This window comes from Arvicanthis niloticus, chromosome 2 (genome assembly GCF_011762505.2).
Source record: "Arvicanthis niloticus isolate mArvNil1 chromosome 2, mArvNil1.pat.X, whole genome shotgun sequence".
Lineage (NCBI taxonomy): Eukaryota > Metazoa > Chordata > Mammalia > Rodentia > Muridae > Arvicanthis > Arvicanthis niloticus.
The window spans coordinates 6,621,001-6,646,330 of record NC_047659.1 but is presented as its reverse complement, the minus strand read 5'-3'; the positions used below and the strand labels follow the sequence as shown (position 1 = coordinate 6,646,330).

The following is a 25,330-nucleotide window of genomic DNA, read 5'->3' as shown; positions in this document are numbered from 1 at the left end:
GACTGCAGCTTCATTTTTCCCCCCTGTGGCTAACTGGCTTTGGTCAGTGAGCTGTCCTCTCATTCCTTGGACTCTAAGGCTATAAATCTAGACTCATTTGTTGCACAGAAGTATCTGTCTATCCTGGCTGATAAAGTACTGCCTCTGCCAAAAAGCAGTGTGCACTGGGCAAAGCTCCAGGGCCACCAGGCACACTGAAGCATAAAGCTCTGCAATAGAGAGAGCCACGCCCTTCCACCTGCAAAGAATCTGGAGCCACCAGCTTGACTGACGCTGGGTTCACAGACAGGTCTTCAGCAAGTGGGAAGATGACCTCTAAGAACAGCAAAGCAAATCAGAGCAAGGCTTCAGAGATCATACAAAATCATGGGGAAAGACAGTTGTAACTGTGTTCTATATCCCAGATTTGTCTGCCTCTTCTAATCCACCTTACTCAAGAAGAAAGGGGGTGCAAGCAGGGCGATTCTGATAAAACCTCAGGAACCCAGATGAGTTCTCGACAGCCTGAGTTTCCCTAACACAGGAGGTGGTGGAAGAGATGCCTCCTGGCTCTTCCAGTCTGAGTTTCATGGTGCCCCAAATATGCCTCCTCAACAATACAGAAGTTCCTTTGGGGTGAGGACAGTTCTGCATAGTGTCTACATGTCTGCTGAACAAACTGCATTGAATTAATTGGTCATAAGGGACCTCTAAATTCTAAATGTTCCTTTGTTAAAAATAAAAATCTGCCAAAAACCATATTTTTGAGAAAATCCATTCCAGCCCACATGTGATATGGAAAGTCAGATCTGTGCCTGTGGGGGTAAGGTCCATTCCAACTGACATGAAGAGGTTCAGAAGAGGGAGAAAATGCAATTGGTAGCTTCAACTTAATGTATTACATAATTTCATTGTTAGAGGTTTTCCAACATGCCCAAATCTAAACCCCTTCCCCACTTCAAATCAACTTCTTTTTTTTGTTAAATGGCGAATGGGGAGAAGGGCTTTCTAGAACCACCATGTTTGGAAATCATGCTCACAGCATTGCTAAGAATGAAGTAAATGTTACTGTAAGCCTGTGAGACAATTACAGGCCTATTTTCTTTAGAGCACTGTGATGCCCTGTCATTCCCTCTGATAGTAAGAAATCCTCAGATTTACCCACCACATGGGGAGCTAGAAAAGCTGCCATGAAGAAAGTCTTTAGAGCCAAGAGTCATGGCCCTTCAATGGTGTGCCCAAGCTCCAGAACACATTGGAGAAGAGACCTGGGAACTATGCATGGTACTTTAGGAGTATCTCTGCAGACTGGACAAAAGAAAACCTGGGGACCTCCCCGTCCTATGTGCATATCCTCCGTAGTTCAAGATTAAGCTGTTTTTAAGACCCAAGTCTTGTTACAGAAGGTTAAGAATGAGGTCACTGGGCAATGTGAGTCACTGGATCAAAGACAGGGTGGGCAGGGAAGTGTCTGCTTAGTAGGCCTTACTCTGATTTCAGGGATATTTACTTGCCCCTCAACTGCTTATTCAGCACCCAGCTCCCTGCATCCAGCATGGCAGGCATCAGGTTTTCTTCCCTGAATCATGAAAGTGAACACAAAGTGGAACTTAGTGCAAATAAGTGAGGATAATGTCAATTTAAGCAGCCATAGTAGCCCTTATAATCCCAGCCCTCAGGAGGCAGAGGTGAGAGGTTCACCATAAATCTAAGGCCAGCTTGATTTTATATAGGGTTCTAGGTCAGCCAGGGCTACACAGCAAGACAGGTTTCAACAAACAAACAAAATTCGAGTAAACAAAAAGAATTACAAGAATAGCATAAATTTAGATCAGTGGCTCAAAAATTAGTAAGTATTCTTATAGGGGGGAAAAAAAAGCTTGCTAGATGCTTGTCACCACCAACAGCCACTCCAGACCACAGCTATCACAGCTACCCAGGAAGGAAGACGGCAAGAGCTAAAAAGAAGCTAAGGAACAGAAAACACAGGTGAAGCTCTGTGTTTAGACCCCTGCACATTTTGGTTTCCATCTGTTTCCTCTGAAATCCCCATGGCAGCTGAGGGAATGATGAGCACACAGTAGGCACTCAGCAAATAATCAACCATAGAGCTGCAATTAACAGTACATTAAGGCCTCTTTGAAGCCGACAAAGGAAATGCTGACCTGCTTTTGACTGACCCTAACAGAAGGTCCAGCCTTGCCTACACTTCACCGAAGAAGATATGTGGGTGTTCAGTCAGCAACGCTAGTCATCAGGGAAATGCCTGTTGGAGCTACAAGGGGACTCTACTGCACCCCTACTCACACATCTGCTGCTGTCAGCCATGGGAAGTGTGGGTGAGGGCATGGAGCACCTGCACCTCAAACCCTGCTGCTAGGGATGTGGCGTGATACAACTTCTTTGAAAAATTGTTCATCAACTTCTTAAAAAGTTAAACATATATCTATGATGTGACCAAGATACTGCAATCCAAAGTTCTTATACAGGAAAACAGAAGCACACATCCATACAAAGCCTGGTACATGAAAGGTCAGGATGGCTTTATTCGCAGCATCCAAGCAACACAACTGTCATCACGACAAAGGTACAAACTGTGGGATATTCAGCGGACTACTGTACAGTAGCAAACAGAAATGATCTATGCATGTAAAACAGGCTCAATCTCAATGGTCATGCCGTCAAGTAATAAAGACAGATTTTTAAAAAGAGGGTATGTGTCATATAGCTTCATTGACATAAAGTTCTGGAAAATACAAACTAATTTACAGGAAAGGGACACAGGGCAATATTTGAGGTGGGAAATAATTTTCATTTTCTTGATTATTGTAAAGTGGTACTGGTACATTATTTCACAATTTAAATACATATGATTTATCACAAAATATAGCTATTAAATAATAGCTATAAAGAAAAAAATATACACTGGATCTACAATAACTAAATTGTCACGTGTATACAAATACACACATACATACATTTAGTTTTAAAAACCTAAATTGTATACTTGTGATTTCGTAAATATACTAATTCTCAATATCTATAGGGCAGTGTAGCATGTCTAGTTACACAGACTAACTACATGAATATTATATACAACGGCACAGCGAAGACTGAAAGTGGAGCCCCTGTCTTCCTGTAGCCATGAGCTAAAGTGAATGAAGGAGGTAACCAGCACTGACACTGGACCTCCTGTGCTGAACCCAACAGGCCCCATGAGTGCCTCGGTGAGCCCTGCGAGTTTTCCTCAAGTGCTCCTGTTGCTGCACACTACAGGCTCTCACAAGTTCTCCAGAAGCACCAGCCTGGAGAACCCCCCCACATCTCAGTGGATGCGGTAGTTCTCTACATCTCAGGTACCTGCAGGAATCCTCCGGGGAGCTGTTAACACCAGGATGCTGGGTCTCTCTCACAAGCGTCCTGTATGGTTCCAATGAGCAGTGGTGGCTATCTCTGGCTATCTGTCCTCTTTGCTTGGGAGCCTGTTCTACACTGGCCCAGATGTTTGAGTGCCCAGGGGTAGGACTAGTCCTGCCCACTGGCCCTGCCTCTACATCAGACAGAAGGAAAATATCCACTTCCTTCCACACTAGCCCCAATTCAAGAGATTTATGTCCCAGCAAGCTACACGTCAATATGACAGGGGCAGCAAACAATGTATTTTACTGCAGAGAACTCCTGTGTGTCCATCTACTGGCAGTGAGTGCTGGGTGAACTGGTGCCACAAGACCAGAGTCCATTCTGCCCTAAGTGACTCCGGCTAAGACACAGCCACCTCCTCCTCAGGACCGATCTCACGGTGGTCACTGTGCCTGTGAGTTTCTGGACTCTTCGGAAGTAAACAGAAAACCTGGCTCTTTGCTTCTCCATCACCTCTATGCTACACGGAGACTTTCGTGACTTCCTTCTTTCTTCATAGCTTACTAATGGCCAGTGGTGGGGAGGGGCAGACAGGAACCCCTGGAGATCACAGGAATTGCTTTCCAGCCCAGGCAGAAGAGAGGATTTCAAAGAGTCTCATACCAGCTTTAGTTGGGAACCCTATGGTGCGATGTGAAAGCTAAAAATCCTATGCTCAGCTCTTTGTTATGCAAAAGAATTAAACAAATACCCTTTACTTTCAATTACTTCATCATGTCTGCTGTTTGGAAGACTTGTACTAAGCAAACTCAACATATAATGAAGACAGCTTTCTTTACTGTGATTCAGACTTGAGGCCACGCTTTAAAAGCACCAGGGCCTATCTGATAAGCCTCTAGGAACCACTCACTCTTTTCTTCCTTTGCCTCCGAATGGCCAGTGATGTAATAGCCACAGCAGACAGCTGTCTTCCTGGATAAAATCACCTTGTAAAGGAGAAATGCAATTAGAGGGCACAATGAAATATCATTTTCAACTGATTCTGCAGGCGGCCATGTCCCACTCAGGGTTTAACGGCTAGGTTCTTTATTACTGTTGCCTAGTCTGTTGAACTGCTCTGTGATTCAGTGTCTACAGAAGACAGTTTCTCAGTTCTGTCTGTGTTACATGTAGTCTGAGACAAATGCAGGATGGGGTAGGGCTGGGGTCAAAGCTTGTCCCTGAGGGCTGCAGGTGCCCATGCTGACCAGAGCTGGGCTAATGGCTTCAGGTTTCTGTGAGTTCAATGGGACAGGATGTGACAGAGTTGTCACCATAGCTCAGTGGTCTCCTGTTGCCACCTGTCACTTATCTTGTGCACTTCCCTAGAGTCCCAACATTTTATCATAAAGGCTTCCGATACAGTCTCCCCCACCATCTATGGCTTTGCTGTCTGCTGCTTTAGGTTCCAGCAGTCAGCCACAGTCTGCAACATCTTCAGATAAACAATGTGGCATCCCAGAACTTACATTCTAAGAACCTTTACTCCACTCATGCCGCAGCCTGGACTTGCCAAAGAGAAGTTGGAAAGGACTCTTGTAAGTGAAAAAGCAGTTTCCAACTTGATTTAAAAAAAATAAAAACATGCTGAGGTTCCTAAGATCTGTGGCAACAAGAGCCTTCTGTCTGTGAAACTGCGAAGAAAGAACGCTGCTCTCCCACTGTGGGCTCATCACACATGAGCTCATATGGAAAAATGTACTTGGACTCATGAGATTCAGTACTCAGTTTCCATTATCTGTAAACATGTTCTGCAGATAAGGGCATGAGTGTATATATAAACACGGGCAAGAGTACAGAGAGCCCAACAGTACCATACACAACAAGACAGTCTCATGACCCCACTCCAATAGCAGCGGCATGCTGACCACATGCTTGGCAACAGGATGCTGGCGTATTTAAAGTAAGTGTAGCCCATCCATCACTCTGCCTGAGGCTTGTGAGCACCTCAAGCTGCTCATGCCTTGAGAGGAATGCTTCTCTCTGTTTACAAGCCCTTTCTGCACCATGATGTTCCTGGCCTGGCTGTTCACACACCTCACCTGCTCTGAGTGTAAAGAACACAGGAGTACATAGAGAGTGGATCAAAGGTCGCAATGGAGGCCAGATGGGAAGGGGGTTGGGAACATCAGGCATCCTTTGACAGGCAGTCCTCTGAGTTCGAGAAGCAGAACCTCTCTGGCTGAAACAAGGAGCAAAGTTCTGCCATATGTCTCAAATACTATATCCCTGACAAGCTATAGATTTTGGTCTGTGGCTATTAGCTGAATGGAACACAGTTCTCTCAAGCAAAGAGAAGTGGCTTTTACAACATATATGCTAATGAATTGCAACGATATAGAGCATTTAAAACAAAATGTCCCTATATTTATTCTCCACGGACAGATTTTTGCATTAATATTTATGAGGGATTCCTCGTTTATTTCTCCCAGAGACTTTTTCTCCTGCCCAAAGAGAGGGGATAAAAGATAAGTAACACGAACCAATTATCTTTTAAACAGCTACAAAGGATTAGCTTATTCATCTGCAACCTGCCACTAGATTCATCTTCCTAATACACCACTTTCCACACACTGAACCCTGCTCGCCAGCCCCAAGGGCCTGCTCTTCCACAGTATGCTAAGGCTGGCTTTTGGGCACAGTCCTCTGTGAAAGGCTCTAAGCCCAACCTCTGCACCCTTTCCCCTACAATCCTCTCTGTCTGTCTAAATGGCCCTTGGTTCCTAGTTACTTAAACACTCAGTGCTTACAGGTACGGTTCACAGTGAGTCCTGGGTACCATGATGACATTTAGCATCTTTGTAAGCATTTTGGGGAAGCTAGGAGATGACTCAGTAAAGTAGTTGCTACACAAGCATGAGGACCTGAGTTCTATCCCCAGCACCTATATAAAAAGCTGGGCATGGTATTTCATATTTATTTATTTACACTACTGGAGAGAAAGACACAGAAGGATACCAAGAGCTAACTGGCCAGACACCCTAAGAGAATGAAGAGCACTCAGGTACCAGGAAAAGAGCCTGACTCTAAAACCAAGGTGGACACTAGGTGGACACCAGAGGGTGAACTCTGCTCTCCATAAGCACATGCACATGCATGCGCAAACACACATACACAGACACACAGACACACATACAGAGAGAGAGAAAGAGAGAGAGAGAGAGAGAGAGAGAGAGAGAGAGAGAGAGAGAGAGAGAGAGAGAGAGAGAGACAGAGAGAGACAGAGAGAGACAGAGACAGAGAGAGACAGAGACAGAGAGACAGAGAGACAGAGAGACAGAGACAATAAGAGACACAGAAAAAGGTATTCTCAGCCTTATCAGCCAGGAAAGCTACATATCAGTGTTTGAGATATTGTGGAGAAACTGGGTGACTGGGAGAGTGTGTTGGGTACCACGGAGAAGCCTGGGCTTAAAGCCTTACTGATTGAGGAGTGAGAGAGCATTCTCCTGCACAGGAACCACACCATGCCTTTCCTCCACCTCAGAGACTCACAGTCTCTTTCCTCCTCTACCTGCCAATAACACAAGGACATAAGCCTAACAATGATTACAGGCTTGTCTCCCCTCAAACAGAGACTCTAAAGAGCAATGAAGAGATAGAGCCAGAAGTCGCTCAGTTCCACACCCTTGGCCTCAAAATGCTTTCCAAGTCTCTTACAATAGCACTGGGAAATTAACAGGTGCAAGCAGTGGCAAAGATGGAATGAAATACCATGAGAAGGCTGGGTGGAAAAAGGCTCTGGGTTCGCCCTAGCCCCTGGGAGGCTGAGTGTCTAGACTGGCCTCAAAAGCTCTGGAGACCAGATGGCAGCCTTGCACCAGTTTCCTTTCTGTCCCTGGGTTGAGGTGGCCCATTAGGTACAGTTATAAACATAGCCGGCTATGGCAGAGTTCTTATCAATTTCTTTGCCTTTACATGCAAACTGACTAATAGGAATAAACTGAAAATTACTGTGTCTACAAGAGAGGGTAGCAGGGGTCTGCAGGGCTTGAGATTCCTGTGAAGGCAACCCTGGCTATCTCAACACACTCTTTCACAATCAGGAGACCAAACAGATGTGTATACAGTGGGTTCTTCTTACATGGGTGCTGGAGCTCTGAATGCTCTCCCCCACGCTTGTGCAGCGGCCCTTTGCCCTCTGGGCATCTCCCCAGCTCATGCAAGCTGTCTTTGAGGAAGGTTGAGATTGCTAGCCAGTCTTGGAGGAGGAGGGCAGAAGTCCTGAGTCAGAAGCTCGACGTAACGGGTGTTAATAACTGAGCCTCAGCAGCAACAGTTATTGGAAACTGATCTCCTCCTTATTAATATGGTCCCGCAATGGAGAGAAAAGATCTCTCCATGTTCTAGAATGCAAACAATGTTTTAATCTTTAATTATATTCTCAATTTCAGCTCTTCTGGAGAACTGCAGCCACCTAGGCCTAGGATTATTTCTTTATTACACAGCCTCTCTGTGGTATTTAATGAATATTGTTACTTAATACTCGCCAATGGGGGAAAGGAGGGCTTAGTGAATTTCCACCTAAGTTTTGAAGACTTTCCCCCAAACTCGGCAAACTTTCATCTGCATGCTTCCTTCCTCTGTGGGACAGCAGCACAGGCCAAACACATGCTCTGCCACAGCCCCAGCGCAGGCTGAGGCTGCTGTGAGACATGAAAGGCCTGACAGACAGCAAGAGGAGCCCCTGTCATCATCAAGGCCAATGAATTTAAATATAAATTAATCACCACATAACCACATTCTGCCCTCAACAAAAGAGTCTCAGGAGTGAAAAAAAATTCAAGACACCACCGTCACCACAAGGATGCAAGCTCATGGTCACCATGGACCCAACTATAGTAGTGCTGCAGAATTTTGGACTTCACAGCTGCTGATGGGGACAAAGATGGAAAACAAAACAAATCCTCCGCCTTCAAAAGGTCTCAAAATCAACAGAAGAGAGAGTGGCAAGAGGCAGTGAGCCACAGAACAGCCTCCCGCACAAGCACTGCCTTGCTGGTGACGACATACCAGCGACCCGAGCGGCTCTCACCCACCCCTCATTCCCACCCAGGACACACAGTAGCATTGGTTTGCTCTCTGGTGTTTCTACACTAAACAAAAGGCAATGTGAGTCTTCTGAGAACAAAGCACCCAAGTAAAACTGTGAGTGGGTGATCTTGGGAGCCAGGCATGAATAGAGGTAGCAGGAGACTCGCCTCATTTGACTCAAGTCCCAGAGCAAAATCAGTGACACAGGGAAAGCCACTGTGTACAGGTGAGTGTGGTGACACTCTCTCCCTGCCAGGAGTTGATGGCACTTCTTTCCAGCAACTGCATGGCACATGTTTGTCATGCTGATGGCTGTAGATGTGAAGGTAGCTCCCTTGAAGGTCTCAGACAATACTGAAACATGCACGTTGAGGAAGGGTCACTAGGAGGCTTCAGAGGACTTAGAAAAAACGCCACTTGTCATCAAAACAGGACAAGGCGCTGATATACATAATGAGAGTGAATCTCAAAAGCTCCACATTGAGTAAATGGGAGGCAGACACCACAGTCTGCACTCCACTGTGTGCCATTCTAGAGACAGCAACTGGAGGAAACAGCAGAGACCACACATGGGTTGCAGAGAAAAGAGAAGACAAGACTTGAACTCTGAGAGCTTGGCTGCAAAGCAGAACTGGGTGATGTGGGAGCCAGCAGGGAAAGATGGTTCAGACAGGCTCCTAAGGGAGATGGTTTTGAACCAGTATGCTTTGTTTACTAAGAGGAACAAGTTGAGGGAAAGGAAACTCTGACATACAGAAAAGGAAGGCCAACAGGGAACTAGCGCAGGACAGGCGACCAGCAGAGAATGGTTTACTCCTCTCCAGGAAGGCCCTGAAGGAATGGTGCTCTGATTCCACAGGCAGGATCTTTTCAAACAAGAACATGTGGTGAAAAGATGCTGCTAACCCTGCCTGCATGGCATAGTGGTAATATTTTCAAAAGGAACTTTTCAGAGAAACTAGTTTCCCCTCAAACCTAAATGAGGCTGAGGCATGCTGGGTTGGAGCAGAAAGGGCTCTTTCATCTCTGGCCACTGAAAGCCAGCTCATCATTAGCTGTTGAGGCCACAGTTCTGTGGACCTTTCAGCCTGAGCGCACAAATGCAAACTAGCATCCCATGTTAAGAGAGAAGCATACCCAAATCTGCTATGGGGAGAGAGCACAACAAAGCTACTAAATACAGGTCTCTCTGAACATGACTCACAGACCGATCACGTAAGACAGAAGCCAACCTCAATCCAATGGAGGGTCCAGCGATGTTTCCATAGCAACAGGGAGACAGCCTCTTTTGATGGAACATCACTGAGAAGGAGCACTTAGGACAGCTGGAAGGAGGATGCTCAGCAGCACACTGTGAACACACTCAGTTTTTACCTCTTTACAAGTTTCTTCAGATGTGGGTAGGAGGGGTTTTGGAGTTGGGGGAGTGGTAGCAGAGGGAGTCTTTGATAACAGCACTCACTCATTCTATGGGACACAGAAACAACCAAGTCTGCAGGTGACTACTGTTCAAGCCAGTGCATCTGAAAAGCACATTCTCCAACTGTCCTGCATTCCTGTTTATGGTTGCTGCATCGCTCAGCAGGACCAGTACAGAGTGTGCAAGACGGAGCAACCCTGGGAAGCCCCTGGCTGCTTTCTACACTGGTTAAAGCCCACCCAGCCTTAGAAACCTAGAAGTCTGGTCAAGCTGGTAGGAGGGAAACCTGGTGAAATTCATGAGGTCTGTAAGAGGATCTTCTTCAGCACCTGACATGGGACTCTCTTGCTCATGGACATGTCTACAAACACCTATCCTCTCCTTAAAAAGCTCCAAGAAAAATCAAAGTCTGGTTCCACAGGAGTCCAACCTGGGGAGCCACTGAGTTTAACAGGCTTCAGAGTACAGTTGTCCCTAAAGCAGCCATACCACAGGATAGTCTAATCCTAGGCCAGACGCTGACTTACCTAACACAGCATCAAGGGGTCCTTCAGTTAACTTCCATACTCAGTTCACTCTAGCACCTCCTTATACCATGAGGGCAAGTGCAGCTAGGGCAGAATTACATGCAAGTGGCCAGGAGGTGTAGAAGAGAGCCTGCAGGACCACAGCAGAGAGGTCAGCGAGCCCACCCTCTTCTTCTAGGAGGGAATGTTACCAGCCAACAAGCTTGGTCTTGAGAGTCTCTTGCAGCAGGACGATGAAGGTGTTGGCTACTATGCTCGGAGGATAGCCCTCTGCAATAGCACCCTGACCAGAACATGGGTCTTGTCTAGCACAAGACCTGGCACACACTCTTGACACCCTGTGACTCATTTGTTCCCCTGTCTCTAGTCTTCTGAAAGCAGAAGTGCACCTCAGTCCTCTCTGAGGCTCCTGCTTGATGCACAGACCGGGACACTTGTGGGCCTAAGTAAATGGATCTTATGGGGGCTTGCTCTTAGCCACCTTTCCCCTGTAGTCCACATTTTCCTTGCCACTTTCTCTTTCATAAAGGACAGTGTGTGCCCTCCTGTTGAATGCCATTAGCACTCAGTGACTCATCCCTAGTGAACAGAATAGTGGACAACAGACACTCTGAGGCTAAGTCAGAAAAGGACAACCTCCTCTTGCTCATCCTTAGTCAGCTGCATTTGGAGAAGCCAGTGCCATACCTGAGGACACTCAAGAAGCCTGTGATGTGGGAAACACTACCTCCTGTTACCAGCCAATAGTGGCTGGCTTGCTGCTGAACTCTCAGAATGTTCAAATGAGACACCAGTCAGACCCATAGTCAGAGAGCTCAGCTGGGGCCACTGCATGGCCTTGGACCTGAGCTGAGCTGAGCCACTGATGACTATGGCCCTAGCTAGTGTCCTGGTAGAACACACTAAGAGACTGAGTCAGACCTGGCCAGGCAAGCCACTCTCAGAACCCTGATCGAGGGTGACAGGACAGAGACTGCCTCTTATTGCTAACATTATTATCAGGGGCAATTTATCTAAACTTAAGAGTGGTGGGTTGGGGGTAAGTGACAGTTAACTAATATAGCCACCTTGGTAAATCTGGATGCTTCATAGGGGCTCAGGAATTTTCTTAATAGCTAACTGAACCTATGGTAATCATGTGTTGTGTTTTTTTTTTTTTCAAAAAAAGTATTGTGATTAGGACTCTAGTGTAAGATGGCACGACTATTACACTATTAACATGCACATAGGACTCTTGTGTAAGAGGGCACGACTATTACACTATTAACATGCACATAGGACTCTTGTGTAAGAGGGCACGACTATTACACTATTAAAATGCACATAGGAGTCTTGTGTAAGAGGGCACGACTATTACACTATTAACATGCACATGTTTGATAGATACTTCAGAGACCATGTCATGCTGCCTTCATAATACACTAGCATAGGAAAGAGGAGTAGATCCCAATTTGATCCTTTTTGGAAAGTTTTGCTTATAAAAATGACCTCCCCCCCCCCCTCTTTTGTGTGTGTGTGTGTGTGTGTGTGTGTACTGAAAAAAAAATCCATCAAACCTTAAAAGGGGTTTCCTTGGGATGGTGTGATGTATCTGCTACCTTTTGTTTTTCTTTCCATCTATATTATACATCTATTACTTGTGGGTTGGTTTTGTGGGATGCTCCTAACTCCAGTAGGCCACCACCTATGCTGTGTCCATCCCTAGCCAACAGCAAACACAGTGAAGAGCTGTGTGGAAGTCTGGATATAGATCCTGCCTATGAGGCAGAAGTTCTATGAAGGGATTCCAGGAGGCTGAGAACCCCAGAGCTCAAAGATGTAAAAGAGGAAAAGTCCATCTCTGCAGGAAACGGCTCCAGAGACAGGAAATCATTCCACCACTGTATTCTTGGGCTGCTGTAACAACTTCTCACTTTGAAACCAAGTATTTTGAGTGATCTATTATAAATGTACGGTGACAGTTGTGAACACTCTTCTCTCTCCTTTCCTTTGGCATCAGAACAGTGTCTGTTGATTGCCTTGGTGCTTAAAATAGCTTCTAAGTGTCCTCATAATAGCATGTCACCTGTAAACAGGTTTCAAGCCAATGCAAATTAACAAATGGTGAACAGATGGACCAAGAACTGACTTTTGTCAGGAGAGAGTTAGCAACAAACACTTTTTGGCTTCGGTCTTATGGGACCATTAGAAAGTCTTTCACTTCTTGCCAAACATCTTGCCTCAGTAGACAATCCATGCAGGGAAAATGACAGATTACAAGGCCCATCAGACTTCGGGGAGCTGCGTGCTGAGGTGTGCAGAGTCACCGAGTCAACACGATGCAACAACAGAGTAACACTCCGCAAGAAGCTTTCTGCTTCTCAGCTTCTTTTCAAAGAACACAGCCCATGTATATGCATGCAGCATGCAAAAATACCCAGAGAGAGTGCTGCTTGCTTGTGCTTGTCCTGGCTGGCTGCTGCAGGTTGTGAGAGGGTCCACAGAACATGAAGACAGCTGTGGACAGGTGCCAGCTGCTGTAGAGTGCCACAGGGACCTTCCTCAGCCCTCTTTCCTCAAGTCTTTGCCTTGTGCCACCGCTAGTGGGTCCTTGTTTGACCGATCTGTTTAAGCAGGCTCCTCCTCCCACAAAAGGCTTCGGGTTCAATCCCCAGTATATACATTTGTGGGTATCCGTGTGTGTGTGTGTCAAACACAACTAGCAAAAATGATAGCATATGATTTTATTTATATGAAGTCAAGGACTGGCAAAACTGTCTTTTTGTTCTTGGACTTTTTTGGTTTCGTTTTGAGACAGAATCTTACTATATAACCAAGATGGTTTTAAACAAAGATCCCCCTGCTTCAGTCTCCCACACGCTGGGACTCATAAGCACATGCCACCATTCCAGGCTAAAGTTAACTATCTGAAGAAATGGGGACAATACTCAGCATAGGGTTAAAGGCACAGCTTGGGTGGCAACTCGGAGCCTGAGGACTCTCCTAGGGTTCTGGAGCTGGTGGCTACAGGGATGGGCACAGGAAAGGAAAAGCACGGGGCTTTGCTGTGCCTGTTAACCCTCCTAGGGATAAAAGCAAGAGCACATGGTTCCTAGGTGAAGGCAGCAGCCAGCCCAGCTCTAACTTTATGCCAGCTTAAGTATGTCCTCTAGGCTTGTGCTTACCAGAATGCACACAGGTCAGCTCTACTGGTGTTCTGCCAGCTTCAGAACTGGTCTGAGGAAACAATAAGATATGAGCCACCTAAGACTCCTAGCTGGCAAGTCATATGCCAGACACGTAAACCAGGAACCATGTCACAGCTGATCCAGAAAACCCTAGGTAAGTTACACTTTCTAGTTTTAATAGAGTTCTTTTAAAAAGGAAGACACTATTTGGAAAGAAACCAAAGCCTTCCTACCAACTCCAAAAGAGAACAAAGCAATGTTCACCCACGTGGAAAGCCCTCCTCAAACCCTTCACTCACTGAGGTGGCAGAACCAGAGTGGTGGGCTGGGCTTTCGGTCTCCGCTTGGCAGACACACCCATCTGATTTGCAGAGCGCTTCAAGGACTGTTGATTCAAAAGGCCAGATGCTAGACCTGCATGGTACTGCAGCTGCAGAGACAAAAGGGAGAGAACATTCCATGAGCTCTGGACAGCAGGCATTATATTATCAACCCTAGGGCATTCTGTCACCTTACACATTTTAGGTTATTTCAAATACTGCTGCTAACATTCTGCTGCAAGGAATTTATTCGTAAGGTGATAATTAGATGAAGAGAAACAGAAGCAAAGTTGTTCATTGTGGCAAGAACATACCAATGAAAACTGGACACAGTTGAAAACGGTTAAGATAGCAAAGGGCCTCCCAGCATCACTGCATGGACTACAAACAGCAGACTGCACGGTGAACCCAGGGACACGTAAGAGGGGCTCTGGAGCACCTCACAGTTCTGAATACTAGCAGAACTGGGGGGCAGTGGCTGTGGAGACTCACCCAGGTATTCAAGGGGTCTGAAAGCCTGTGGCGTGTTGCTAATATGATCTGCACAGTTTTCCCCAGGCACAGAGTAAGTTTTGGGAACTCTTGCTTATAAGAAAAAAAACTACAAGACTGATTCTGGGCTGTGGTAAGCCAGGACCTCGGCTTGGCTAGTCACAGGGGCTCACGCACACCTTTCTCTAGATTCACTTTTCCCACTGGTGACAGTACAAGTGTCAGCATAAGAGCCAGCTCAGGACTCAATCTGAGAGCAACCTGCACAAACAGACTTAGGCTCTGAAGGGAATGGCAAAGACTGTAATTTCATTTCCACTCACATGCCATCAAACTGTGCAACAGAGAGGAAGCTGCATATATGATGTGGGCTTGGGGCCAGAAGCCTTTGCTTTATTCCTGGACAAACTGCTGAGCTTGAAGGTTACTTAACACAGATCATTTTACTCCCTATAGTATTTTGACTTCTGTGGAGGGGAGAAATGGCACATCCTAGTTCTAACCCAGACAACTTTGCATAGAAACCCACTGTTCTTTTAGTGTGTGCAAAGTGGAATGCATGCATTTTAAATGTACCATTTGATGGGTTTAGACCAGTGGTTCCCAAATTGGGGGGTCACAACCCCTGTGGGGGTAAAATAACCGCTTCATAGGGGTCACATAAGACCATCAGAAAACACAGATATGTACATTGTGGTTCATAAGAGTAGCAAAATTATAGTTATTAAGTAGTAACAAAATTGATTTTATGCTTTGGGGTCACCACAACACGAGAAGCTGTATTAAAGGGTCACAGCATTAGGAAGGTTGAGAACCACTGGTTTAGACAAAGGCATAGATCTGTGTGACCAACACTCCACTCAAGACAAAAATCTGCCAACACTCCAGAAAGCTCCCCGGTTCCCAAGACAGACTCCCAACTTTACCATCCCAACATCTGGATTAAAAACATAGTCGTCGTCGTCGTCCCCCCCCCCCAGTCTCACACACTGTCAAATGAAGCACAGTTCTGTGACATGTGACAGTAACCTTCTTCTGCTTTTGTAGTCTAGATCCTAAGAATTGTCATCAATCTTTCTACAATAAAATTAGCTTTGACAGGTATCCCAGTCTTGAACAGACATAAACAAAACACTCAGATGTGCAGATGCTAAGCTAAAAATTTGGACCAAGACCATTTCTAACAACTGATATGCTTCCTTCCTCTCCTCTCAAATGAAGCAAAGTCTTTAGAATATATATTTAGAATTAACTAAACATACAAATAGTAACTCATTCTGAATCAATTTCTTCCCAACTGCTTTTCCAAGGCATGGATTTTCTTTGCTGAGTCAGCTGCATTACAGCTTTTGGTAATGACATGATGACCACCATATATAAAGGGCTAGGCCTGGATGCAAAGGGCAATAAAGCTCTGAAAAACAAATGGCCTCACCTAAGGCCACTGGGCTGCACACAGAGACAAAACAAAGACGATTAAAATGATCTGTTCCTTGCAAGTGGCTATAAAAGAGAAGCTAGCTACCCTGTGACCCAGTGAGGCAGAAATGGCTGTACTTGGAATATCCATACTACTTTCTAAAAGGCACTTGATTTACCCGGTGGATCTGTTGGGGAGCCTATGGCCACCCAATACAGGACAAAGACAGACAGCCTTCATAATAAAACAGGGGCTCTTCACAGGGTGGAGAAGGGCAGAATTTGGCTTTAACAACTCATCTTAGACCAATGAATTTTGTTCAGATTTGGTTTTCTCCCTCAGATCCCTTAAATGGGAAATCAATGGAAGCAAGGGACAGCACAAGTTTGAAAGACAATGTTTCAAAATGTCAGCTGCTTGGGCTTCGATCTTCTCCACCAGAATCTGCAGTGAGAGCAATAAGCAAGGGCCTTTCTGGAATGAAGGGAGAGACAGCTTGGCAGGGTCCATCCTGGCCCAAGGAACCCTCTCTGCCTTTGGCTCTCCATCTTCTTTGTCCATGCAAGCTCAGCTGATCCAGCCCTGCTGACTCTTTTCAAGGCAGAGCCCTGCTAACTATGCAGAGTGGCAAGGGGATTCTGTCCACCTGGCATCATCTGGATCATTTGGTCCGACAAACAAAAAGCAAAGCAGCAGAGCTGCATGCTGACTGCTGTCTGTCTTCTGCAGGATCCTGCGAAGCCTCCCCATCCTGGAGGATCTCAGCATGCAGTACAGCTCCACGAGCATATGTAGGTGGAACACTTTCCTTCTGCAAGAACAGAACCTGCCCTTGCAAGCTGACTCATAATGATTAAGTGACATTTGTTAATCATATATAAAATCCTGGTTTCCAGGAACATGGCTCCAACTGTCAAGATCTATAAGGGACCATTAAATATTAACTGAACCACCTTTATAATGGGCAGAAAGGTCAAAGTTAATAAAACTGACAGGCAGCTCCTGTCTAACTGGATCTATACATTATTTAAGCACCAAACACTTCATTCCATGGAACACTGTTTAGATCTAAAAAGACTCTTGGAAAATGTCCACCCAGCCAATGGTTCTGAAGCAGAAGGGGGTTCAGAGCAAATCCACACACAACATTTGGAACATATTATGCCACAAAACTCTGCCATAAATTTTCAGTTATAGGTTTTGTAATGTTTTCTATAAAAATATATTTCAATAAACATACTCCCTTCCAAATGTCTATGGCATGGAAACAGCTTCATCTCAGAAAAACCACTTATAAAAGTTCTAATGTGATGTTTCCATGCAGGATCATGTCTTCACTAACAAGAAGGAACATGAGAGAGGCCTGGCCTGGTACCTTTCACATCCTACAACTGTGGATGCAAGAGCTTATGCTACCGGTGGGGTCTTCATTTACCATGGAGTTGCCAGCCCCATCCACAGCAGCTAACTGTTCTCTGGGGTTGAGGATGCTCCAGTTAGGCCTCCGCTGTGTGTTAACTTCAGCTTTCAACCTTCTCCCAGGACTGTTCTATCAGCTCTCAACCTAAAGCCTGTCTAGTCAATGCTATCTGCTAGTTACCTCTAGGCCTGGGAAAACAACTCACCATTGCCTGAGTAAAAACCAATCAGAATTAGGAAAACGTTGATGGCAACTAATTGTAAATAATGCTTAGACTCGGTGCTCATGAGAGATGCTCCAAGTATTGTCAGGAGGGGGTCCATGAGACTGAGAGCCTGCACAAGCATCCTCCTAAGAAACTGCTCCTAGGCTTTGCTACCAGGAGAGCCTGTGGCTGCACATCCCACACCCATCTCTAGACCACACCAAGCTATCTATCTAAAGGAGATGGGAGGGTATTTGGCAGCACAAGGATTCCCCTAACACTCATATAACAGGTGATCCATGAGGATACATAAGCATCCTCACCCCCAAAACTCCAACCTAGAGAGCCAATGAGTTTATTGGGCTTACAGAGCATAGGGGAGGAGTTACTTACAGGAGTGTGTGTGACCCCAAAGCTGCTGCACCTTTGAAAACTGTCACCCTGACAGGAATGACAGGTAGGCTCTCCCTTTCAGCTAACCTTCCATGCTGTATGTATCTACTCCCTAGATCACAAGGCCATGTGCAATTAAGGCAGAATTCCATACAGTGGTCTGAGATTTGCAAGAGGGAGCAGCCAGAACCCCTAGTGAGAGTTCAAGGACTCTCCCCACCCTCCTTCTATGAGGCAGTATCAGCAGGCAGTCACAGCAGCTCTAGAGAACTCAAAGGCTATTCTACTCAGAGGACAGCACTGTGTAAGGCTTACCCAAACCTCTTTCTCTAGGTAATCTAGGTTTCACAGAACTTTTTTCAAAGAGCGTAAACCACCAGGGTCAAAGTTCAGTTGGCTTGAGTACGCTGTGAATTTTACAAATAGTAGCATATATCAAAAGAAAACTGCATCAAAGAAAATGATGGAGGCAGGAGTCCATGCCAAGTTCCTGGTCAAAACTTCAGCGTTTAAAAACTCAATGAGCCATTAGGTTAGTTCTCAGCTTGCTTTATGTCTTCCCTGCTGTCCTGATGGCTACATCACTGGCCCAAAGATGCACCAACAAATAGATAGATAGATAGATAGATAGATAGATAGATAGACAGACAGACAAATCTCTCCAAGGTGGCAGAGAACACACCAAAACCCAGAGCCACAATCTAAGCACATATTCTATAGATCCATTGCATACCTGAGTCAACCACCACCTTGCACAGCTGGGACACAAGACTGCAACATGGGTGGGCAGAGCTAATTGAGATTTTCATACAGTCCTATTTCCCCACACCATTAAATTCCAACTGGAACTACAAACCAGGAATACTTCATCACAGCTTTGAGCTGCAAAGACCTTTGGCCCTCATTACTGCAGCAGCGTAGCTTCCTGCTAATGAGACAGCACAGCATCACTGGGAAGCTCAGCTCCTTCTGAGCCCAACTCTGGGCAGAGAGCAGGCAAGCCTGCCTGGCATTGTCTGTGCCAAGGAAAACAACTACAGAAAAATACCATAAATCTAATTGTTCTGCTTCGGTTTCAATCTAAATATCAGATGATGGCATTAGCATCGGTGGCCTTTTATCTTGTAGAACTCCTTTTAAACAGCCCATTCTTTTTTTTTTAAACCATTGAGTTGAGCTTTTATAGGTAAATAATCTTTTTACTTGGTCAAAACAGCATCAATAAACCATAAAAAGGAGGCCTCCAATTTACTTCCCTATTTGTTCTCCACGGGGCAGCTGGGACTCAGGCCCTTCAACTCCTCTGAAAGCAAGCCCTGAAGCAGGGCTGTACTTCCTGCTCGACTGTGGCATTGTGTTTGTGTGCTGCCATTCAGGTTTCTTTCTGACATATTAATGCATGGACCTGCTCTACTGGTGCTTCCTGGAGTTCACGCCTTTATTAATAGGCCATTCCCCCACCTGCTCCTGTTTACACCACAGCTGTATGCATGCAATCACACTTCAAAATGTCAATCATCAAGGGGAGAAATCACTCATGTAGCTGAACAGTCAGGAACAAAGCATATTTAACCCAGCTAAAACCAAAGGTAGAGCCATCACAGGGATATCACCTAGGAAGGAAGGAAGGAAGGAAGGAAGGAAGGAAGGAAGGAAGGAAGGAAGGAAGGAAGGAAGGAAGGGGCAGGCAGGCAGGCAGGCAGAAAGAAAGAAAGAAAGAAAGAAAGAAAGAAAGAAAGAAAGAAAGAAAGAAAGAAAAGGAAAATGAGCAGACTTCTAAGTTAAAAAAGGGACAAGGGGAGGTAAGACAAGAAATTTTGCTGTCTCCCAGGAGCCACCAAATGTCACACCAGGCTTTCACCCAGGTGCCACACAAGGGTCACAAAGAGTTGCATGGCTAACAGGCTGATGATTCACTCTGTCACTCTAGTCTATGGAAGGCCCCACTTCAGTACTTTAGATGAGGTCACCCTTTTCTTGGATGAGAAACATCAAGAGGGTGGCTGGTGGCACACATGGGAGTCCATCCTCACTGAGCACCCAATCTGCAGGATCTTGGACTTTGCAACCTCACTGTAAGAAGCATTTGTTGTCCAGGCCATTCACTGTGTTATGGATTATGAGAACAGCCTGAACTACAGTGTCACACGCACCACCACTTAAGATGCAGCCACAAAGTAAAAATAGGACCAAAACAACACTTATAGTGCAGTACCAAGATTACACATGAGCCTGAAGGGCAATTTCAGAGCTAAGATAGTAGCCTCCTAAGAGCAGTATGGTGGGCCTGTGTGCCCATCATCCTCTCAGGGGCAGCATGGTGGGCCTGTGTGCCCATCATCCTCTCAGGGGCAGCATGGTGGGCCTGTGTGCCCATCATCCTCTCAGGGGCAGCATAGTGGGCCTGTGTGTCCATCATCCTCTCAGGGACAGCATGGTGGGCCTATGTGCCCATCGTCCTCTCACGGGCAGCATGGTGGGCCTGTGTACCCATCATCCTCTCAGGGGCAGTGAAAGGTCCGGGACTCCCCAGAAAGGGGTCCACTTAAGTCACAGGATAGCACGCACCCAAAGGACACACAAGAGACCGTCTTGCTGTAAAGCACATGAGGTGGTTTATTAAATCAGAGCTCTGGGCCAGCCCATATCCCCATATCTCACATAGGGGATAGAGGGACTGACCTCGTGGCTCAGGGGCATAGCGCTTATATATGGGCGGGGTAGGGAAAAATCGAACTTTCGCGCGGGTGCACAGGATTGGTTGTTTTACCTTTTTTGAACACTAGTAGGCCGTACCATGGGGCAGGGTGTAGTTCTTCCCTTGGCCAGTCAGTTTCTGGGATGTTCTTAACAGGCCTTTGTACTGTAACTCCCCCCTCCTCTGTAACTAATTAGATGGACCCAAACCTGCTGGCAGGTGCTTTTCTGCCCAAGGTCTAAGGTGAAAAATTTACACATATTTCATAAGATGGCCTTTATAATTTTTCACTCTACAGCAGCATGGTGGGCCTGTGTGCCCATTATCCTCTCGGAGACAGCAGTCTCTCATGCTTTCAGCAGCAGCTATGCTTACACTACCTGTTTACCCTGACACTCCTGTACCCAGTAAGGCACAATGTGCATCTCACCTACTACAAAGACTTCTCTGGTTGACAAGAAGTTTTGAAAATGTCTGCCACTAGACTGATGACCTAAGTTCAATCTCTGAAACCCATGTGGTGAAAGGAGAGAAGTGAGCCCTGCAACCTGTCCTCTGACCTCCACACGCATGCACCACAGGCACATGTGCATACACCACACGCACACACTCACGCTCAGGCAGCTGCCCTTTAGTATTTAGTACTCTGTGGGTTCTTCTTTGTCGCACCCTTGACACCTCCTCAGTTTCACCCCCAACACCACATAGGAGAGCAACAAGGATGGAGGGGAGAGAGGAATTTGGAAAATCTCTGAATCTAATTTATTTTCTTTTGTTTCTTCTTTGACCACTGCTATCAACAAACCGCAACCAACCTCCCTAAATGACCAACAACCCCCAAGCTCACCTTTCAGGACTCTCAAATTTATGTACCCTCTGAAAACTTCCCAGAATTCCTAATGTCACACAATCGCAGACACTATCTGCAGCTGGCAAAACCATGCTTCTGTTAGAGCATGAGGCAAATCAATCAGCTGTTGTGGTCAGTTTGAAGCAGCTCCATAACCCCACATATAAGATTAAAACAAATACATTCTTAAATTTCTGTGAAAAAAAAAAAAAACAACCAAGATTCCAGAGTTCTCAAAAATGTCATTATATGCTCACATGCAAATAAAAAAATAATAAAGATTCCTCTATGAAAACACAATCTGAGTCTGGCTTTCTACTGCAAAAATCCATGCCTGCAAATTTAAGTCCACTTGTGATATAACTGTTTCACTGCTCTCCAAGTCTCCAGTTAAAGCTAGCGGTAGAGGGGCAGGAGAATCCTTGTGAACCCCAGGCCTGGGTTAACCTTGACAGGTACCCCATTGTGAGCTGACAGGTAATTATAACTTCCATGAGGCATAGGGGAGAAAGGAGGCTATGCAACAGAACAATAGATGGGAACTCCAGCCCCAGACACTGAAGCCTCAGCACTGGCCCTCTGACAAGTTCTATAAACTAGTGCAGGATCTCTAAAAGATTACCAATCTAATGACAGTAGGAATGTGATTAAATCATTATAAATTTCTTCTTTTACAGGTAGTCGGAGAAGGAATGGCGGCTCCTTCAGAGAAGAAGATGAGTGCTGCATTGCTATTGCTGCATTGCTATTGCTGCTGCTGCTGCTGCTGCTGCTGCTGCTGCTGCTGCTGCTGCTGTGTTTAGATTTCACCAAGGAAATATTAAACTCCTCTTCCTTCCAGGTCATGAACTGCCTGAGGTAAGTGCCAATTCAATGCCATAACACGCAGTCCCCCTGCTTTCCCTTCCCAAATTGACCAGTAGTCTGCTGGGGGGCAAATGGCTGCCAGCCCAGGACTTGACCTGCCTTCTCCCAGCACTCACTTACCAGAGGAAGAAGACACGGGGAGGAGGGCAGGGCAGTGGAGAGAAATCACACACAGGCTGGCGTGCACCTCAACGGTACAACATGTGCTTAGCATGCAGGACACCCCAGATTCAACCACAGTGTATGGGGGCCAGAGGACAAAGACGGCAAAAAGAGGGAGTCACATAACCACTGAGCTACAAAGACCAGCAAGACCTCCAAAAGCAAGAAACTACAGAAGACATTGAGAAAGCACCATTCTATCGATCCTTTTGGTGAGCTGCATCATCTCTTCAAGGCAAAGGAGTCATGAGGTTAGTGCCTGAGGTCAGGAGGAGGCAGTGGTCCAAGGCAGCAGATGCTCTCCTCCACACTGTCACGGCACAGCAAAGGCAGAGCTCGGCAGTGTGGCTTCATGGGCAGGAGACAGAGCCCTACAGTCAGATGGCTAGCTCCACATAAAAGATCCTGAGTTTCTCTTCTCTTCAGAGCCTGTATTTATTTCATTAGCCCACTGTGAGCAGCAGTGTTCATCCAGAAGGACGAAGAGTTGTCTTTATGTCAACTCAACTGCTCCCTAAGGTGGATATGGGGGAGGGGGGATCTTTTAGTGACAGACAAAGAAGGCAAAGAACACCTAAGGATGAAGCGATGTCATGTGGCCAGTGTCAAGCCTGGCACTCTGCAAACAGGTAGAGACCAGAGCTGCTCTCCAATTCTGCAGAGGGCTCCAACCTCAAGCATAGAGGCTATCACTCTGCATAGAGAAAGAGACCAAAGCTGTCCAAGGTTTGTAGAAGGTTCTATACTCAGAAATGTCTCATTCTGCTAGCTAGCCTATCATTTTTTAATCAAGTACTGTCACCCTACCCACACTGGATAACAAACTGGGAGGGTGGATGAAAGAGGAAGATGCAGCTACTAGCTGCACTGAGAAATCCAACTTAGAATTCCCCTCACACAGTGAAGGAAGACAGTCTGGCGGGCAGAGACGCCTCCTGGCCCATCTCGAGTAAACCTCTCACTAACAAGAAGAATGACTCTGTGGGGCCTCAGAAGCCCCGGAGCACAGTAAATGGAAGGCAGCAGAGCATCAGTTGGGAAGCGCCTTCTAATAGACTAAGAGACTGTTCCTTTTAATCTGCACTCAACCTAAATGCCTGGCTTGTTAGCTCAACCTTGATGTGTTAAGCCACCAAGAGAGGATCACAAAGATCTCAGTGAGGCCAGACCAGAGTCTCCTTCCACAGCCCCTCCCATAGGACCACTCTCTTTCTTTGCGGGACAGTTGAAGGGTTTTCACTGGCTTCAATTTTGGTTTGGCGGTGCCAGGGACTGAAGTCAGGGCCCTATGCATGCTAGGCAGGTGGGTGCCGCAGCACTGAGTGGTGAACCAGGATCATTGCTGTCTACACAGAGGGAAGGAGAAGAGGCACACGGTGGCCGGCCTAGTTGCCAGAACCCCACACAGATACAGGGCTGTGACTGTTTTCACCCTTGGAAGCAAAGAGTCAGCCAATAGGGGTGTTTTTGGTTCAAAACAAGCAACATATCAGATTGAATGTCCTCCTGACCAATCAACACAGTTCAGGCAGAAAAGTTTCAATTCTAAGACTGTGTGGGTGTGAAGTCATATGTCCAAGTGCGTGCCAAAGGCCCTTCTAAGCCTTTGTCCTGGAAGTGTGGGTTTATCCATCCACGAGCCCCTCCCCGCAAGAATTTTCTTTTGTTAGGGTGCTGCTTCTCAACAGTGCTCAGTTAAGCCAGAAGAAACTTGGCCTTGGGTTCTTGGGGCCCAATCCAAGGCTTGCAGTTTATAATCACAAATATTGAGCTGTGTTTTCCTTGACCAGACGTGTTTGGGTCAGAAATTACCACAACATTAGGTCCTCAAAGTTGGTGAGTGGTGGAGAGAGAGAGAGAGAGAGAGAGAGAGAGAGAGAGAGAGAGAGAGAGAGAGAGAGAGAGAGCTGAACAAAGGGGCTGGCAGCAAGCATATACCTGAAATATGTAATCTGTGGTTGCTACTGACAAGCTGAGGTTGATGGGTAACTACTAACAAGGCGCCCGGAACAAGCCGATGACTGGAAAGCTTTCTTTGGACAAAAGATTTAGAGGACACAGATAAGTTCTGGCCTTGAGAAAGCCAAGTACAGCTAGGCTAGAGAGCAGACCAGCGAGGCTGGAGCCGAGACCAGCCCCTGACGTACTTTCTTCTCCTTTTTTGCCTTTTCTTCTTCCAATTCTCTTCTTCCTCTCTCTCATCCATCTTCCTTCTTCACTCCCTCCTACTATGGACTACACACAGGACTTGAGGACAGGATTGATGCATGCCAGGCAGACACAATACACTTGACCACACCCCTAGCCCAAGAAGGGCAACTTGGAAGAATGAGCACTTCCTCTGAAGCTGTGGTGCAGCCTATTCAAATAATCTAATCCAATCTGCTGGGAGGAAACCAGTAAGCAAGTGAACCACACAGAAGCAGTGGCTGTGTGGGGGAGGGGATGGTATCCATGAGGGAAGATCAAGAATATGACTATACCTAACTGTGTCCAATCAGAGGAAGAACTCAGTATGGAAAGGAGCCATCCTTGGGCCAGGGCTGGGAAGATAAGAACAGGCCACTGGGCAGCACCACTGTCCTTTCGCCTCAATACTACAAAGGCCGCCTTTCACTTGGCTTTCCTCAAGCCAGTCCAGACACCCCACCGTGCCTCTCAGAAACCACTATTCTAGTACCATTGTACATGACGGCATGACAGCACATGGAATCTACCCATGTCCCACTGGCTCTGAACAGGGGCCCATGTGGATGGCCAATAGCAGTATGTTGAGAATGTGCTGGTGTGACAGATGCAGAACACAGGGCTACACGTGGCTAGAAACCAAAAGTAGTAGCTCTGCTTTTAGGTCAAGATTTCCATCTAGTGCAAACCCCTAGAAGCAGAGACTTCCCTTGTCTAGAACAGTGGCTAGCCTGTGGTAAAAATGCTAACATTAATAATACACAAGTTTGTTAGTTAGACTTCACTACCT

General features: G+C 46.2%; 1 protein-coding gene across 1 annotated transcript in view; it reads right to left on the bottom strand.

The window, feature by feature from the left end:
• Med27 (mediator complex subunit 27) overlaps positions 1-25,330 on the bottom strand; it is a 181,055-nt gene that overhangs the window by 99,446 nt on the left and 56,279 nt on the right. The window contains exon 3 of the mRNA XM_034495275.2: positions 13,826-13,956. Coding sequence (XP_034351166.1) covers positions 13,826-13,956 — 131 coding nt within the window. The remainder of the gene's footprint in view (positions 1-13,825; positions 13,957-25,330) is intronic.